The sequence below is a fragment of the Larus michahellis genome, chromosome 11, assembly GCF_964199755.1.
Source record: "Larus michahellis chromosome 11, bLarMic1.1, whole genome shotgun sequence".
NCBI classification, from domain to species: domain Eukaryota; kingdom Metazoa; phylum Chordata; class Aves; order Charadriiformes; family Laridae; genus Larus; species Larus michahellis.
In genome coordinates this window covers 19,304,430-19,324,402 of record NC_133906.1, presented here as the reverse complement: position 1 = coordinate 19,324,402, position 19,973 = coordinate 19,304,430, and the positions used below count along the sequence as shown (strand labels likewise).

The following is a 19,973-nucleotide window of genomic DNA, read 5'->3' as shown; positions in this document are numbered from 1 at the left end:
AATGACTATTTTAAAAGAATTTCCATTTTCCCCTGGCTGCCACGTTTTGGTTGCCATGGAAGTGCGCAAGCCCAAAGGGGACTGTTTCGTTAGATATTGTGCAATTTGTCAAGCTGCTCCTCTGGTGAGTCACATTCCCTGGTTAAGTGCGTTTCAGAAATAAGTGTGGTCATCAGTTCCTGGTGATTTGCAAGTCCTGCTGTTACCTTGTGACCTGAATTTCCTCTCCCTGAGTGTAATTAACTCTGCCAGGTAGACATAATTGCAAAATCATTTGGTATGCTTTTAAAAGAAAAGAAGACCTTTCCAGAAGTTGAAATCCTAATGTTTAACTTCTATTCCTCAGTTCAACCAGTTCAAGCAAAGTGCCAAAAATAAATGGTCCTGAGCTTTGTCCCCACGGAGAAGCCTCCCAGCCTCTTGGATTCATCCCATGTCGGCGCAGAACTTGCAGGGATGCTGAACCAACCCTGCTCCCAGGCTGGTTTGGCTGCCTTGTCCCCCAGGACAAACGACAAACTGTTTCTTCCTTCATTGCAAGAATATGCCCTTTGCCGTGAGTCCGTGCAGCGAATCCAGCTGGCGGTGAGCAGCCTGGTCGGCAGGAGCAGGCACACCGTCTCCCACGTCCCCAGAGAGGCTTTAGCAAGCCCTGCCAGTGAGGTCCACCCCATCACCCCTACACCTTCCTGTGCAAACAGGGCGAGTTAAAAACCAAAAAGCACAAATCTTTCCTCGTTGTTTGTGAGACTTCTGCCTTGGGAGAACTCGCACAGCTCTCCAGTGACCCCCCAGGACAAGTTTAGTCCCTCTTAATGTTATAGCGGGTACCACAAGGACGGCACCAGGACTCTGCATCAGGCCAAAAAGACAGGCAGATGCCTGGAATAACAAAGAAGACGCCTACTGAAATCAAGAAGAGCTGCCAAATAAACACCGAGGCTCAGCCTTCAGTTCAGGAAGGAATGAAAATAATTTTAATTAAAATGCAGCTGGTTCTAATTTCCCCAATTCTAAATTTTTTAGCAAAATAAGTAAGTACCCTAAAAATTAACAAAGGACAGAACAGAAATAATTCCCTTGAAACGACCCAAATCAAACCTCTCACTAAAAAAAAGAAAATTTTTGTCGTAAACAATTTCTGATTTATGTCTTGTCTAAAACTGGATAAAATTTTTCAGTACTAGGAACATCTTGATGAAATTTAAAAGTGCTGCTATTTTTCAAAATCTCTAGAGGCTAGTTTAGGAGAAAAAAAAACCCCTCAACAACTTGGGGAGCAATTTTGCTGTTATTTCCACCAGCTCTATGGCTGAAGCCTCCCGTGATTTTTTTCAATTGATCTAAGAAAGAAATGTAAATAAACAGGAGAAATGGCAGAAGAAAATGTTCAGCATTAATTACAGGTACATAATAAATACCGTTCTTGCTCTTCCACAGACAAACGGCTGTGATTGAGTGCAGCAGAAAGCCTGCGAAGGACTGCAGTGAAATACAAGCCCAGCTACGCACTGTATAGATCAGGCAGAGCGCAGTGTTTCCGCGTCACTAAAAACAAATAACGATGTCCACAAGATACCTATAAATAATAGATCGCATCTATTGACTGGATAGCGGCCAGCATTTATACCCCTCCTTCCCACCTCAGAGTGCGTTCATTCATCATCTCTGCGAGCAAACCTCCCCAGGCAGCACGTCCCCCCCCCAGCCAGGGGGTCGCTGCTCCCTGTGACTGCACCGGCCCCAGGGCTGGGCTCTGCAGGCAAGTTAAGACCCATTTAACCCTTCCTCCCAAGCCAGCTGAAGGGTGAACTGCATCTCGCGCCACGTCTCCTTGCAGACAGTAAGCTCCCACAGTCTTTAGGGCACACGGGTATGGTCCAACCACCTCCCAGCAGTGCTCCCGTACGGCACCTTGCACAGAAACGCTTCCTGCTCCCGCATCCCTGGCTGATGCTCTCCAAACGTCCCCTCTCCCGTCTGGCTCCCTGCCAGCCCCAGGCTGTGTTGAAAGCTTCATTCACCTTTTCACTTCCAGCACGGGCTGACCAGGGCATCCCCAGCTCGGTTCTCAATCACGCAGAATACAACAAGAAATTTCAAGCCGTGTTGTCCAGGTATCGTGACATGATATCGTATCATGTCATGATATGACCATACTTTTCCCTTCTACTTATGATACGTTTCGTTTTGAATCCAAAATACACTTGTTTTGTTTCCACAGCAGAGTATAAAGAAAGTGCTCATGAAGCTGGATTTATTTTTGAAGGTATCTGTTTAGTTTTCTTCTGGCAGGGCACGCAGAATGGCTGCATTTACTGGGTGATACTGGGTGATATTTAGCCTCCTGTCAAACTCCAGTGGGGACAAAACTCCTATAGCCACTCAGCTGAGAGAAACTGTGTGTATTCTATCTCACAGCATATTCTATCTCATGGTATCTTCACAGGAAGAATAAATGCCTTTCTGGAAGATATATTTGAGCCAAATGTATTTAATTTTAATCAAACATAAGTTTTCTGAGTCAGAGGAAGAGTAACTGGATTAAATTTAATAGTCTCCAATATACAGGAAGTCTCTTTTGGGCTCAAACCATATGAAGCGACATATTTGGAGATAACAAAAAATAGAAGATCAAGCTAGGAAGCTCTTAACAAAAATACATATTTTGCTCCCTGCTTTTTCATCCTTTTCACAACAATCAGATAATTCACTTTGTAGAAAATGATGGGGCAGATGAAAAATTCAGATAGGTCATTTTGCTGCAGAGGAGATCGGGAAGCCCAGATGTCCCCTCGGCCTCCTCAAAAGCCTGGGGTCCATCTGAGCGAGGAATGGCAGCAACGTGCTGGATGTTAGCAAGGTTCCACTCTCCACAGCTGCTACACACTGGGGTTATTTTAAGCTCTGAAGACAATTTATGAAATTACATTTCTGAAAAATGGTACAATGTGAGTCATATTTACTTCACATTTCTCCTGCTGCAGGCTCTCGCTATTGGCTGTGGGATATTTATCGCCTCTTGATGCCTGCTCTGAGAATCTCCTCTCTGGGTCCCTATTTCACGTTTAATGAGTGCTTTTGCAATTTCATGACTATTTTCTGAAGTTTAGGTGGCACTTTGCAAAGCCTAATGGTTTATGGCCCGTTTTAGACTTCACTGATTTCTGTCCATGACTATGTACATGAAACTACTCATGGTCCAAAATGTTGCCTCTCCCCAACTCTGCTGTGTACTTTGTGCCGGTACTTTGAAAGCACAGACTTTAAGGGCAACAACAGGGACCATCTCACCTCAACCGGGAAAAATTAGTCCACGTGGTAGTGACTGAACCCCGTCCAGTGGGGCCACTGGTCAGTGATGGTGCAGACGGGGGATCACACACCCCAGTGAGCAGCGTCCAAGCGCTCTCAGCCTCCTTTGGGTGAAGACATGTACCTACAATTAAGTCATTCCATCCATGGCTTAGGAGGGATGCATTCCTTGCTCGTCCTTGCTCAGCACCCAAAGGCACAACGCAGACTGCCACCAGCTACAACTGGGACTCTCCATGACTGGTTACTGCCTGGTCTTTGTCACACTCAGCCAGTCTATGCCTAGACGTGAAGGATTCAGAGCTTCAAGGACGCCAGCTGACCTCGTGCCCAGCAGCCTCACTCCTCGGGAGAAGAGGCTACGAGCACATAACCCACAGCTATGCTCTGTCTTGGCCATCCGCAGGTCATCAAATGCACTACGTATCTTTAAAGCGCTTGGTAGGCTGTGACCAGCATACTTAAAAACCTGATTAAAGTCCTGGCTAGTAAGACTGTCCTTAAAAAGGATGCCACTTTCCTTCAAAAGCAAATTTTTGTCTCTGTGGGGAACCAAAGCTCCCTGGGGACTGGTCTGAGACTGAGAAACGCACATTTACAAGAGCAAGGAGCTGCTGCAAACCTCACCACCCGCTGTGCTGAGTGATGTGTCTGTGGTTTTGATCTTACATTTTTTTTATGATAAATGCATAGTGGCATATGCCCTTAAAACAAACATGCTCTGGGGGAAAAAAAAAAAAAACAAAAAACACCTCCAGACAAATTTCCCCTACTCCTTCCCAAAACAAAACTGAAATAAACAAACCAAAACCTTTACAGAAACAAAATACACCCCTGCACTTGCTCCTTTCTGCTGGGGAGAGAATGACAGAACAGATGTATAACAGAAGCTATTTATGTTGGTTAATACATTACTGGTGAGATGCTGAGAGATTGTAGTGATAAGTTTAGAAGCAACCGTATAGGAAATATATTGGAATAGAGCAGATCCCCACCTGCCCACAATATCGTTCTACCAAGCATTCATTTCTAAGTGATGTGTCACAGAAATCCTGCACTAGGTTCGTGTGAAAAATACATGTGAAATACGGAGCGCACTCAGAGCCTTTCTGTACAACAACGTCCTACGGAAATTCTCACTCTTCTGCTTCCTCCTTGCTTTCGCATTTCACAGAAATGTCCCCCTCCACTTGCAACCACCACAAGGAGCTGTACTCAGAGTACTGGGAGCCATAATAATTCCCATATTTCTTTCTTCAAATTTTCTCTTCTTGCAAATATTTGTAGTCAGAAAGTGCTCTTGTGCTCCATGGGAAAATATTGGTTTCAATTAAATTGTAATCTTCATTATCAGGATCATCAAATTAACAACATTAAAATGACAATGAGAGAATCATTCTCATTTCCCATTTCAAAGGAAAATAAAACAACACTTTGAAATGGTGATTCAAAGCATGTTGTCTAGCTAGAGCAAATCTTGTTATTTGAATCAAAACCACTGATCTTTCCCTGACACTTTTTATTAAAGATGTTTCCAAACTTGTTATTCCGCAAAGTCTCAGCTTTTCACCTCTCCACGCTCCTCCTTGAAACACAAACTGGCTAATGAAATGTCCCCAAAGGAAGACATTCTCTTTCCTAAATAAGGATAATGATGACAGGAGAAACGACGAGAATGAAAATGGCAATAACCTTATCCTCACGCACAGGGCTGTGTTACAAGGCAGCGATAAAGTTGAAATTCCTTCTGCTGGGAAGATTTTCTGAATGCTCCATCTGGACTCCTACTAATCAATGATGAGATGATAAAACATATTCATAAAAGCTGTCACTATCAAAGTGCCCTGCAGGCTCTTATTTCCCCGCTATAACAAGCTCATTAATATTTGGACAAATCGCCACCCAGTAGCCAACGAGCTGGTGCCTGGCCTCCCCCCGCCATCCCGCGGGAGCTCTGCCGGGCTGCGCAGTGTTAGCTCCACTTGCCGACAGAGTTGTGCCTCCTTCTTGTTCCCCAAACTTTGATGCCATTCCAGCATGTGGGAGATTAACTTCTGCCTATTCTGTTCACCCACAAGACACGTATCTCTGATGAGATTTCCCTTGAAGAGAAGGGAGACAAAGCCCAAAAAAGGAAGGATGGGGGGAAAAAAGAAAATGGCCATCTGCTTTTATCAGAGCATCACTTCAGATGTCACCATGGCATGTAAATGCAGAAAATGCATATACTGCCTGTAAATTCATTCTTGTGACTGGCAGTACCTCTGGTCTGAGTCAAATCTGGCCAAAAATGTTCTTGGCCTAAACTGGGACAAGCAACTTCCCTGGTGCAATGAGCTTGCGTGTATACCCAGGCGTGTGGGAGTGGTGCAGAGACACGCTGTGCCTCTTGCTGCTGCAGAGGACAAACAATAGCTGTGTCCTGCAGCGTCTGATGGCTTTGGTGCTTAACCTGTCCACACACCCTCCAACCAACCAACCAACCAACCAACCAACCAACCTCCAAAGCAGACCTATTGCGAATGATGGGTACATTTGATCCACATCCCAAGCCACAGCTCATTAACCCTTTTTCAGCCTCACAAACCCTAAGTACCTCTGCCCTGGACACAAAACACTGGAGGTGTCAAAAACCTCATCCCTGGTTCACCTCTGGTCCTGCCTCAGATGAATATACACATACCACAAGAAAAATCCCCCAGCTATTACAGACATTACTTACTGAACATAAAACTTGTGCAAATAAATAAGAAAATCTATGAGTCATCTATCAGAGTCCTGCTTGCAGCTATTTAGTTCTTATAATTCTTTTTCTTTTCTTTTTGAACGCCTTTGTATGAACAAGGCATTGAGAAGATATATGTATCATGAGCGCCTGCAGTAGGCAAAATCTCTGTCGTAAGACTTATGGACATACAGCTCTCAAAAATGAAGGAGGCATTCCCAGACATTATTTAAAAATAAGTCTCTGCTTGTGTCTCTGTTGCAGATTTACATCTTCTGCATTTCATGCAGGTTTTCACCCACCTTGTATGGTGCTAGCTTTCCCAAGAAAAATTAACAAACGTAATCACAAGAGTCATTAATTTGTACAGAGAATAAATGTCGCCACCAAAAGTCCCTTCAGGAACCTTTTGGACTTTGGGTCCTGCTGAACTTTCAGGCAGAAGAACGACTGAATGAAATGGGAACCAGAAGGAAAACTCGGTTCTGCTCTCACCTTTCTAAAGGCCAATAATACTTCAAGCCACTCGGTGTGCTCCATAATCTTCAGCACAGACCATATAACCTTTCACTGGGCACCTACTGTATTATTTCTCCCTACATTACTGGAATTTTGTAGCTTCCCTATAATGCTAGAATGACTTTTATTTTTTTTCTAATGCCAACAAAATAAATGACTGACAAAAACTGATTGCAAATCTGTGCCTTTAGAAAATCTTGTCTACATTTCTGTAAATTCCCTCAAAAGAACTCCCCAGCATAAATTTAGAATGGTATTTTTATGGTCCCGATTTTGAGGTCCCAAATTCATGGGTGTGAGACCTGTGAACCCTTGGATCCTTTCTGAATCTGTAACTGATTCAGAAGACTACACTATGATTTGGGAAGGAAAGTCAAAGAAGATCCTGTTCAGCTCCAAAGCATGCAGAAAGATTAAATCACATGAACTGTAAGAAGGTTCATTGGGAAAGGCAACCCACCTTGGAGAAATATCACATCCTTGCTGCATGAAAGCTCCCAGGGAGAACCAGAGACTGTTGAATATCCCAAACTCATTTGTCTGGTCATTGGCGGGCTGATCTCGTCCTTCTTCAAATTCCTCAGTGTGCCACTCGTAAGGGCTGAAGCGACTCACCAGGAAGAGGACGACGCTCACTCCAATGTAGGCAAAAACAATGCACATCCATATCTCGTAAGCCAAAGGATCCAGAAAGGAAAAAACTCCTGGTTTGGACTTCTGAGGTTTTTTTATCATGATGGATATACCTAAACTCATGAACGGTTTGGAAAAGTCTATAACTTCTTCTCGAACCAGAGTGATGGTTAATGGTGCCACGGCCACATCTGCCCTCTGAAAAAGAGACAGGAAAGAGATTTGCATTTTGCGGATAAAATGTATCTATTAAATCCAGCTTATGTTCCTTTTATCTCTGTTTACCCCCGCTGCCTCAGAAGAAATCAGACAAAACCAACTGCAATAGAAATATTAAAAAGCAGCATCCCGTAATATTGGTGGATTATTTCCATTTTCTCACTACTGATTACCAGTTCTGTTTTGAAATCACAGCGTTTTCTTTTTGCAGCCCCCTAGCTCTTCTTGTCTGATTTATCCACTGATGTCACAGCCTGATGCCGATGATTTTCACTAAAAGAGCTTTATCATGCAGACATCAAAAGAGGCAAGAAAGGCCAATTGCCTGAAAAAGGATGCCGGGATGTTTACTTCCATCAGGAACTGTTTTTTGATTCCATAACTGATGCAGGAGAAGAGGAAAAATGTTCCAGTGACACTGATGTGCACTCTCCACTTATTTTACAATCTGTCTTGAAAATGGAAAGGGAAATGCATTGAAATGGCTGTCGGCATATAACGTGGAGCTACCAGCGGGAGACAGATCATCCCTCGCTCCAACACAGTGAGACACAGACTTGGGCACTGGTGCTCCCTACACTAATTTCCCCATTCCCTACAAGGGAAAATTAGACCCCTCTGACTTAAAACACCAGAGAATGAGAACTACCAGAGTGAACCAGGTTTAGAAGCACAGGGTGCAGGTGTATATCTGAGATGATGGACATGGGTGGCTAGACAGAAAATGGCCTAGTCCTACCATTCACCAGCTGCATGCGAAGTGTTTGAAATCTTTTCCTTCTTTCACCCTGCCATTATCATGCAAAGATAAAATAGAGTAAAATTTGGAGGTTCTACCCATGGGAAAGTTTGACCTTTCAATACTTGTTCTTCCAAAAATGGAAACAAAAAGAATCTTAGAACTGTTGATAGGAGACATTTTGACATTTCCATAGGCACAGAATGTGCTGTGCCCCCCAAAATTAAAATGTTTTACTTGGGCTGATTACTTGCATTATCAGAGCCGCAGTCCTCAAGACAGCTCAGGCTGAGAGAAGGCAGGGCTCCTTTTTACTCTAGGGCTTGAATGTGTTCTCAAGTACCAAGAGCTAAAGACAATGGATGAGGTTGGAAACTCACCCCATAAACGAGTTCTCCCACCATGCCGTTCCACGTTTTGGTGTCAGGGTCCCGGGCTCCGTACTTCCCATCTCTGACAATCTCCAGCCTATAGTGGTAGCCAACATGCTTCGCGATCTCAGCAGCGAGCTCCACACAGTAGCCTTCATACCTCTCATTGCCTTCAAACTGGTTGGCATTCTTCTTGAGCATCACATATGGGTCTTCCTGGTACAGAGAACACCAATATTGAGCCACACTCCACATTTCCAGAGATGCACATCAGGGGCTCAGAGTGGAGCCTCGTGTGCAGCTTCTGGTCCCCTTGCAAAGCCAAAGGGCACAGTCAACACACAATGGGCTTCTTTTAGAAGGTATGAAGTGTGATTTTTATTGTGGCGTTTTCTATTTATTCATGCAGAATCTGTGTGCAGCTTCTGCAGTGATGGACCTGAGGGAAATGCAGTAGCTGAGGGGCTTTGGGTAACAAACCTTTCAGTGAAGTTCTGCAAGGGATATTTAGCGCCTCTGAGCTTTGAATTTTTAAAGGCATGTCTGCCTATGTGGGCACAGGCAGAATCAAATCTGCTGGACTGGACTGAGCCCTAAAGATCTTTAACTCAGTTTGGGTATTGTGTCTTCTCCATAGACCCACAGTAAGCATTCAACAAACAAGTTAATAAAATTTCATGTGTTTCTGCAGGGTAAGCGTATACAATGACACAATACATGATACCATACATTATGGGGTACCTATTATTCCTTCATGATTATAGTGGAGATTTGTTTTTAAAGCTATGATTCAGACTCTCCACACAATACAGCTTATCCTTCCCAGAATTACAGCCCCCATTCTGTGGGCTAAATACAAAGCACAGGTATAATGTTCCTAATTTACCTATGCTGATGTGTCTACTATCTTGTCATAATCTTTTGTATTTTCCACACTGAAGCATGAGAGCTCTTTAATACCTATTTAATTAGCCACGCAATTTTCAGATACCTTTATGGACCCGGCAGGAAACAGTAAGGGCTGTTATTATTATTATTATTGTTATTGCTGTTATAAAAATGATATAGTACAAAGCAGGGCACATGAGGGGGAAGAGGGAGTCTGCAGATAAGGGAGTTGGGGGAGAGGGAGAGCTGGGACAGAAGTCACAGCACTTACTAGGATGGTTGTGACTATGTAAGTTCTGTTCTGGAGGCTTGTAGACTCGTTGCCAGTTTGAGTATCTATGGCTGCTGGAACCAACTTCTCATCTTCATTCCAGTAACCAATCTGCCAAATACAAAACCAGGGCATCTCTTTGATATCTCTTTTTAATATTAACCAAGACACAGTAACAGGGTCATCCAAGCAGAGTCAGCTCTCTCTGTATGTTCGTACCCCATCAGAGATCTCCTCTCCTGATTATTGATGTCTTTTGCCAGGGGGACCAGGAACCCCCCCATCCCACCATGCCTCCAGCCTGAAAGTAACGTGCAGGATACGCTACGGTAGCAGAGTGCTTGTACGCATGTAAACACAATTGGCACATGGTACTGGGGAATTATTGCAATTCCCTGTCCCAACCCTACTCCAAGAGTTCGCACTTCCCCTCTGTGACTTCTGAATGTGTTTCTAACGGTGAGCACGCCTGCTGCATGCCCAGATGCAACAGGGTGATAAAATACTATCCCGCAGCTGAAAGCCTGCATGAACATAGGACTGACTCCTAAGACATCTTGACAGAACAGGACAAAAAATGAAGTGAGAAAAAAACCCAACCCAACCCTGTCAAAAGTTCGGGGTTATGAATAAGCTGAACAGTTGTAATGTGAAGAACTCTCATGTTAAGTTGTGCTTATTAATAATCAGGGATTTGGGCTGATCTATCTCTTCTTGCAGGTAAAGCAGAGTGCCACCAAATGTCCCCCAGGAAGATCATCGTTGAGGTTATCCACTTTGAGGGCTTGACTTTGTAAGAGGTTTCCCATCACCTCGTGTAAGTATGAAGTTGCTTGAGCTCTGCTCATGTGAAAGGAGTTTCTTATCACAGTAAATGGGAAAGGGTATTAACACAGGGCACGACCAGGAGCCTGCTGATGGCAGATTAGAGATCATAGCAGCTCAGGAGAAAAAAAAAAAAAATCTATGCAGGCTTCTCATCTCTCTTCATTGCACAGACAAAAAGAAAGCAGAGTGAGGAAAAGAGCTTCCAAAGGTCTGCCCCAGGGCAACATAAATGGAGACCCGTATGTTTGTTTTGCACTTCTAACTGGGCGGGCCTAAGATACAATATGCATTGTGACAGTGATGTACGTGTCTTTCAAACAAATATAATTTCTGTCAGTAAATACACAGCAAAATCAAGACATTTAGCCGTTCTGTTTCTTCTCCTCTAAACTCTCTCCAAGATCGCCAACTTCTTGATGTTGAGAGCCCCACACCGGACATAATACTGCATTTGTTCTCTTATGAATGCCACGTAGAAGAGGAAGACCACTTTGTACGTCTTCAAGATGATACTACTTTTATTTCTTGATGACAAATCTGCCTTTTTTTGCTTGACTGTCGTGGGCTCTGATCTCGCATTGACTGCTCTCAGGTAGGTATGAACTGGGGGTAGGGGCTGTAAATGTGGAACTTTCACTATTTGCAGTTTTTCTTACTTTCAAACAAGCATTTTATTTCTCAGGGGACTGGGATGGTGCAGAGGGATTCCAGTGAATGCCCCATTCCAAAATATTTAGTAGTGCTCCTCGATTGATGCTAAACTATTATAATTACTGAGCTATTCTTTGTTCTTCAAATAGGTAGTACCTAAAGTGAGACATAAGCACGTGGAGTCAGATTTTCAAAAGGATTAGTGTTTCAAGGCATCGGCACTCCTGAAGAAGGCCAGATTTTTCAAAGTGCCTGGGATATAAAAAGGGACTCCAGAATAGCACAAATGTTTGTGTAGCTATCAGGACATGGTTAGTGGTAAAGCTCTTGTCACTTAAAGGAGAGCAGAATTAGGTCAACATAAAGGGTTCACCTACATGGGTTAGTGCAGACAGCTTCTGCCTGGCTCTGCCTTGGCTCATCCTTGGAAAAGAAAAGTGGGAGAGCAAAAGCCAGACAGTTGCGTAGCTGAGCCTGAGCCAATGTGCCCTGCCAATAGCAAGGCTGAGTTGGCCAAGTCTTACTATCCTGGAAATCCCTGCCTCGCAACTGAGATGCCCTTGTTGCTCTTGATAACCCCTTCCATATGTTGTATTTTTTTAGTAATACATCATGAGTTCTCCCAAGTGCTTGGCTTTGCTCATGCAGAGAGCTGGGAATGAACTCGTCGTGACTCCACATGCAAGCTTTCATAAATAGAAACGTCTGTTGAGACCTGACCACACTGTAACTCAAACACCAGGCTGCTGCCTGACACAGGATCTCGGGTCACTCTCTACTTTACCTTTCTGATCCCATCATGTTTCATCTCGATCACGTGGAGGGTGTAGTTGGTCCTCCGTCCCTTCTCGTTAAACTGAACGTTGCCAGACAATCCTTCAAAACGGACCTTAAAGACATAAATATCCATGAGGAGAGCAATTTGGTCAGTATCTCACGCGGTGGTGATTTGGCAGCAGTAAGAGAGGGGAAGAAGGATGGAGAGTGCAGTCATGTCTCTCAGATCTACGCAGGGGAGAGAGAAGGTCTATTTGACACTGGGCTTTCCCTCAGGTTCACCCTCTACAGCATGCCTGGCCACGTGCACAGCCGTTCTCTTAACTTACCCTTTCTTTTAAAAACCCTTTCTCTTAAACTTAGTGGTCTATTCCTGAGCTCAGCAATGTATAAGAGCTAGATCATGTGTGAGCCCATCACCTCTTGGGATCTGACAGTGAGCTAAATCAGCTCTGAACTCCTTGGGTTTTGTGTTTTTTTTTGTATTTTCTAAATCTGACCTGGAGTCAGGATTTGATAAACAATTTGTCAGTTCAAATCAGGAACTGTATTTGGAGAAAATATGAAACCGTGGCCACAGCTCCCAGCTGCCATCTTTCGATAGAGAGGAGTCTATCACTTAACAAGCAAATTTAATTACCTCTGCGCCAGCCTAATAAAACTTGACAACTTAGTACTGTAAATGAAATTTGCATAGGAAACTTTGAATCATAAACTTCTGATAACACTGCGGAGCTGAAGAGCTTTGCTCACATCACACCCATGTTCTGAACTTCTCCTCACAAAGTGGCCATTTGACTTACTGCAAAAATGTCCAGCCTGGTGTGGAGAAGGGCTTCCAACTGGAGTCACATACTATGTGTGAGGACCAGGCAGTGGGGACCAGGAACATGGGAAAAGGAGTGGAAATTTGGGTCTCTACAGAGAGCACCTGGAGAAGTGCTCATGCCCCTGGACTGGAAATCACAGGTTTGTTCTTAGCCGTTCCACTTGCTTTCGACAAATCTGCTGTCCCTGTAACTGAAGTCTTCCCACATGTAAAACAGGAACAGGTATTTAGCAGCCTTTTTAAGTTCTCTGAGATCCACAGAATAAAGACCCATGGTGAAGAAATTAGGCTATATCATTACGGAGGAAATGTGTTGCTAATCTGCTTAAACTGTGTTTGTTTTCCAGCTATTATTGCAAAGGTTTATCATGAAAATGAACATCTGCCAGTATTTTCTGAAGCTCCTTCAAGTCAAGAGGTATTCTTGGTGACATTTGGAGAAACACGGTCTTCTCTTCTCACAAGACACAACACACCCATAAAAGATAGATGCACTAGAAAAGCACCATTGTCTTAAGCACTCCCGTGCCTGCTTTTTCATGGCCCCTCTGGTTTTCTTTTCGGGTCCTGACCAATTCTGAAGCTCAGGTCACAGCTGCTTTGTAGCTTTATATGCACTAAAAGGCAGGTGTACAGCAATTTCTTCTATCTGAATGAATGAAATCTTAAATCCTGTGATATCCACGCGGCACTGAAATGGCAAAAGGGGTCTCTCCCATCCATCTTGGAGGCTGCAGCACAACTTTTCCGTCATTTACCATCCTCTGAGACCCCTTGAATCACTACAAAATACAGCGAGGACTCATTTCAACCGTGCTAAGCCCCAGTAAAGCCAACTGGAGGCACGGAGCTTTTAAGTGTGTTTGTGTCTAAGACACAGGCGTGTGGTTCTTGGCTGGGAGAGCCAGAGGAGAAAGGTGCTATTGTGGCCTTCTGATTTAGAGGGTTAGTCAGCAGTTAGGGACTAGCTAACTGCTTACTAGTTGTAGTAACCAAATAACGTTAACAAAAAAATCTGTCAAAAATTCTCATAATCTTTTCAAAATACAACTGAAACCTCAGTGTATTGGTTTAAAGCAATATTTTGTGAGCATTTTCCCCGGGGAAAAAAAAACGTAATTCTCTTTAATAAAAGCATACACTTGCTGAAATGTGTTAGATTTCTGTTTTTGAAAAACTGCAGAATGTTTCAAATTGCTTTTCATCTTTGCTCCTGCCATCCATGACTCCTTCCTCCACTAAACAGAAATAAAGCAATTCAGGAGCTTATTCCAGACATTTGAGTAGAAATAAGTAGAGAAACTTTTTGCTTTTAAACAGCTTATAAAATGTGAGGCATTAGCAAATGGGAGGTGAAAAGAAAGCACACTGTGAATAGCTGTAAGAATTGCCCTAATTGTGAGTCTTTACAGAAAGGATAACTCAAACCTTCAATCTAATCATAAATTCTTCTATTTCCATCTGCCTCTTTCTTGCTACAATACTAAATGCTGGATGATTGTTAAATTCATAGCTAAAATTTTCCTAGGAGACTTCTTCCCCTGCATGTTTCAGAACCTTTTATTTTGAACATCACAACTGAACTTGTTGAACTTTTTAAAAATTATAATTTTTCAATGGTAAAGAAACAACTTTTGCAAATGGCTCTCCATGTTCTTTGCCCAAAATCACAACAGTTGAAAAATTAAGACTCTTGAACTTGTTGTAATGAAGAGTGAGGAAACTTCAGAGGAGATTTTCCAACACACGCACATAAAATCGTGTTTTCTAGCCACCTAATTTTGATATCCTATTCTCATAAATTCAATAAAGGAAATACTTGAGAACCCATTAGTCATCAGAAGACTTCCAAGCATATCATGTTTATTAGGTAACCGATCTCCCTAATGCATCAAGGAGGCCGATTTTATTATTAGGGTTTGGAGAAACTATGACAGTGATTTGCCCAAGGTCATACAAAAAGTCAATGACAGGCCTGGGAACAAATTGAATCCAAGCAATAAAATCACATCAGATGCAAGATCTGGTTTTAAAGGAATTGTCGTTTACCAGTAAGGTAAAACCAAATCAAAACAAAATTCTTGGGGTAATTTACATATGCTGCAAATTAATCAAATTAATTTTATTCTTCTTGCCTGCTTCACAGTTAAGGAAAGAAGATGGGATAAGCTATATTTGGATAACACTGAACCAGCAGTATTTGCAAAGAATCCGTCTATTTTTGTCTGAAAAAAGAAAAATGCTAGAAATGAATGTCAGTCTTGAAATTTAATGAAATTTCAAAATATTCTACCTTTATAAGTCTTTGGTAAGAGTGTGTTGTTTTCCTCTCTTGCTGTAAGTTTCATGCAGTATGTTTGTTTATTCAAAAATCTGCATTTTTATGCAGGATGAAAAAGCAAGATTATCAGATTTAAGCAATAAACTATCTAAATGGCTGTTGTTAAGACTTTTACAAATCCTCACAGTATGAAACAAGCTATAATCTGGGTTTGGGGAACATTTTGATGACAGCCAACACATAAGGCAAAATTCACATGGTTTCAAGCTCCATTAGCAATCTGGAACTGAAGCCAAGTTCACAGAATCGAAGGATCTGCAAAAAATATGGTCTGAGCAGGTCTCTCTCTTGGGAAGGGAAAGATAAAAATAGGGACCCATGATTTTATGGGATAATATTTTGGCTTTTCTGTCCCAGAACTTCAACAGAAATTAGAGAAGGCAAGGACACATCGGATGGTATCAGGAAAAGCAGTTTGCTGGATGCACACCTGAACTCTTTAGGAGACCTGGCTCTAATCTGGAAGGATCAGCTCCTCATCCCAAGGGATTGTTTCACCATTTCTGCTGCTAATCGCCCCTCTTCCCCCACCCACAGACTATGTTCAGCCCTCCTTGCAGTGCACGCATCGCTTGGGTTTCAAACCTGCTGCAGCGCTCTCTGGATGTCGATGCCTTGTCCCCAGGGCACAGCCGGGTTGGCAAGGCAGTCCCCGGCGTTGCCGCGACGGGAGATGTCGATCCTCTGCCTCCGCAGGTTCTGAAATGCCTCGGCCATCACCCGGACGCCATCGTATGTTAGGGCCGATGTGTACTAGAAAGAGAAGAGGAGTTGTACGTTGCCGTTAGGGTGAGCCGACCTCGGGTGTGCTACACTGGATCGCCTCACAGCAACTTTTCAGATGACTTGCCCTCTTTTCATCCTTCCATTTATGAAGTTCAACACTCTCTTGCTCCCTGCAGTCACTACTGTCCTGTTGACTCGTGAAAGTTTGTGCCTCCTCACCTAGAGGATGGGAGAATGAAGGGGAAGCTCCTGACGCAGAGCTAAGGGTGGTTCTGCTTCACCTGTCACTCTTCTAGCCCAGCTGCCTTCAGTTCGCCCTCCCTGAAGAGGACTCAGCCTCAAAAGCCATTCACCTTTTTACGTGAGTCTTTCTCTTTAATTAGAATCATTGACTTCAACTTTTAAGGAATACATTATACAGTGTAAATGTGAGATACGCAAAATCAAACAACAAGTGACCCTTTCTGGTCACAGATGGAGGCCAGAAAATTCTACCTCAATGTGCAAAAAAGTCTGCAAAAGATGAGTTTATTCAAGCAGAAGCTTGTACAGAAACTAGTGTAAAACTCTGGCACGAAGAGTAACCATTAGAGTTAACTCCTTCTCCTATGATCACCTACTGATTTATTTGTTTGCCACTTTCTTAAACTAATACTTCCTAAGTTGACATTTCTATTGCTGAGTGTTTGTCACAAGCGTATTTGTTTTCAAATGTCAGATAGAACAAAAACAACCTCCCCCCTCCCTCGCCCCTTAACAGCTTCAGGGTCTTCTGTGTTAGGAATTAAAATATGTTTCCCCGCTGCTGTACACACGGATTTGTAATGCTCACAAAGAACATCTGGAAAGACTTTATTATCACTGAATATCTAGTAAACAAGTCAAAGGTTAAGAAGTTAATGAGTCCTTTTTTTAAATACATATATATATATATATATACTGAACGTTATGAGATGCTTAATCCTTAGCTTTGAGGAGGGTAAAAGCTAGGAGACTGAGTGAATACACCAACTTGTGTATTTCTTAGCATGCAGCAACTCCTGCCTAGTAAAATTTAGACAATGTTGAGGCACCTGGAAGAGGTAATGCTCATAATTATATCAAGTGACGGGTTTTCACAGTGAGATTGAAGAGCTCTGTATGATCACGAAGAGGTAAGCATAACTTGAACTGAGCCACACGGACCCTAAATGAAATGGTTTTTTTTATACCACTTGCCTTTGGCCTCTTCCAGTCCACACGAGGATGCTCCCTGGCATCATTATTCCTCCACTGCTGCATGATCCTGGCGGGAACAGCATCCGTGTAATTCACCAACTGGAAGCCAGTTACATTGGCTCCGCTCTCCTTGAATTTGGTCAGGTCAATATCCATGAATCCCTAGTACAGGAGAGAAGCAGGGGAAACTCATCAGAGGAACACATCTCTGGGTGGATAAGAGGAATGCTACCTATCAATGCATCTGGCAACCAGTTTACGAAAAATCTCTTCCTCCTGCAAGGTAAGGTCCAATTCAAGAGAGGCACCACTTCCCTGACTGTGGGGTGAACTTGCCTTTCTCACAGGTTCTCAGCTGGCCGTATCCCGCAGTTTCCAGCCAGGGAGACAAATAATTGTATTAATAACAGCTCATTTGCAAGAAAGCTAGCAGAATAATGGAAAAATATATCCTGAATAATGCTTAGATGAAAATAACTAAATTCTCAAAATCTATTAGCGAGAATTATTCACCAAGCTCTAACTTTTATGCAGAATTATTCACCAAGCTCTAACTTTCATGCACTTTGTCACCAATGGAGAGTGTGCTTCTTTTCAAGTCACAATTTGTATGGAAAAACAAATCTTGAACTTTAAGCAGATTAAGAAGTAAATGGTCAGTCAGCCTGCCACAGGAGCCCGTCTGTTAGAAAAGACAGGCTGTAGAATTTGCTAATTTGGGATAAAAAGGGGTACTTTTTTGGACTTCAGATTACTAATGAAATAGATTTCTTTCATTTGTCTATTGTTCTTCCCTACCTCTTGCCCACTACATGTGATGAACACAAGTGCGTGACTACACATGTGTATTGGGGTGGCACTGTAGAGTTAGTCACTCCTGTTGAGTCAGAGGTAAAAAATAATTAGAGATTCACTGCAAACAATATGGAGAAACGGTCATTTTTTGGTCTGCCAGCTTTGATACTATGTCTTCAGCGCTGCTGTTATGCCAAACTGTTTGCTGTGCCTCCTTGCACAATGCAGGTGCTTGAACAGAGACTGTGCGCTCCTGCTTGGGCTGCTGCGTGTGGGACAGGCTGCAGTCTGGTGCTTTTTCCTTTGAAACACAAGCACAAGGGATGGAGGCAACTATTTTCCCTAGTACTCTTAATAACCGTAATGCATAAGGGAAAATGAACGAGAGGACTATGAACAACGCAATCACTTGAGCAACAGAAGATCTTGTTCAAGCTCTGCCTTCCCTCTCTCCTCCAGCACATGCTGCTGGAGCATGTTCTCCATAGGCACCTTCTAAACTTACCACTGGGTTTCTCTCCCTTGCGTGCTCTCAAACATATGATGATGGTGTGAGCTAAAAACCCATCACGTTATTCCCATGAGACAGTGGTCAAGTTCCCAAAATGGTGCCCCCTGTGCACAGGCTGAGGGAGCTAATTAGCTCATTAACTTCCAAGGTCAGGATCAAGCTGTTAGACAGCAACCTGGTTTGGGAACAGACAGCTTGCAAGGAAAAGACTAAATTGCCCTCTCACATCAGCGTCAGGCTGAGGGAGTCGTAAGTGACTCACAAACGTCTTTAAAGACATCCACACTTTTTCTTCCGGCTTTTTATAAGCAATTTGGCATCCACTTAGAAGGCTGAGGATTGGATATAGGTGTACAGATGCTCTAAATAGATTATTTGTTTTGCTTCAAAGTGCAGTGATTTAGGTTAAAAAAACAGTGATATTTCGTGTGTACGTATTCCTCAGAATGCTGGTTAAACCCACATCAATCTTTTTTGTAATTGCTAGCGTAGGGGTTTCAGAAAGCCAGAGCTGTGATTAGCGAATAGGAAATGCAGCAGTATAATTGTCCCTGACATCTTAATGCATTTCAGGCCAAGTGTTTTTTGACACGCAGAGCTCCTAAGGTTCAGTAAGAGGGACCTCACAGGTTGCCAACTGGTTATTCATGGCTACGACCAAATTACACTGACATTTTGCTCCTGGGAGGTACCCAGGGGAAAAAGATCTGTCAAAAGAAACTACCATACAGCAACTTGAAGTTCGTGCCACCAGCTCCTCCTCGGAAGGCCTACAAAGGCATGGAGAAAAGTCCAAGTTCACAATAGACTATGAGCAAGATGCCTGGTGTATTCAGCCCCCTCAACAAGCAGATTTAAATAGGAAAAGTTAAAAAAAAAAAAAAAGGTTATGCCACCAGTGATGAGACAGCAGCGGTCGAAAACACTGTCTTTCACTGTTTTCCCCAAACGAAACCATTCTGAATCTAAAGCAAGTATTCAACAATATTCATTGGGATAAAATTTTAAAATAATGTGAATAGACAAAAGGAATTATTTCTTCCCAAAGACTGTACTAATTTTTCCCCACTGATTGACACAAATCGGGTTCTTTAAAGAATGTGGAGAGCTCTGAAGATTCTCCAATTGTTTCAGGCAGTTGGGACCATAGAGGACACCATTAACCTCGAATACATCTTTACATTTTGGCTGTTATCAACTGCTGAAATAACTGTTTTCACCTGTTATCCTCCCTCCACATGCCCCAGTACAAGGTCCGTGTAGGAACGGTCCCAATTAGAAAGGAATTTTAATCACTGCACCACTGAAATCTGCTCAGAGCAGGCCTGGATGACACGACAGCCAATGAACTGGGAATACCAGAGGCCAGACATTTTAGAAAATAATTCCCAGGAGGAATTCTTGCTGGCTAACATATGAACAAGAAAATATCAAATGTTATGCAAACTGGCTCTTGAAAATGCTTCTATTGACAAAGTGGCATCAGGAATTAAATACGCCTATCTGTCTTTCTGGAATATCACTCAGTGCTTGTAGGAAACAGGAGAACAGGAGAATTACAATCTTTGCAAGTAAAGAAGCCATCAATCATCTGTCACCTTGTACTAACTACAGCTA

The 19,973-nt window shown here is 42.9% G+C and overlaps 1 protein-coding gene across 2 annotated transcripts in view; it reads right to left on the bottom strand.

Annotated features, from left to right (window-relative positions):
- Nucleotides 1-19,973, bottom strand: part of GRIA1 (glutamate ionotropic receptor AMPA type subunit 1) — a 128,175-nt gene that overhangs the window by 31,024 nt on the left and 77,178 nt on the right. For both annotated transcript variants that reach the window (XM_074604479.1, XM_074604478.1), the window contains exons 6-11: nt 17,051-17,212; nt 15,692-15,859; nt 11,944-12,048; nt 9,681-9,791; nt 8,531-8,737; nt 7,020-7,390 (exon numbers count right to left, since the gene is read on the bottom strand). In XM_074604479.1, the coding sequence (XP_074460580.1) occupies nt 7,020-7,390; nt 8,531-8,737; nt 9,681-9,791; nt 11,944-12,048; nt 15,692-15,859; nt 17,051-17,212 (1,124 nt within the window). The remainder of the gene's footprint in view (nt 1-7,019; nt 7,391-8,530; nt 8,738-9,680; nt 9,792-11,943; nt 12,049-15,691; nt 15,860-17,050; nt 17,213-19,973) is intronic.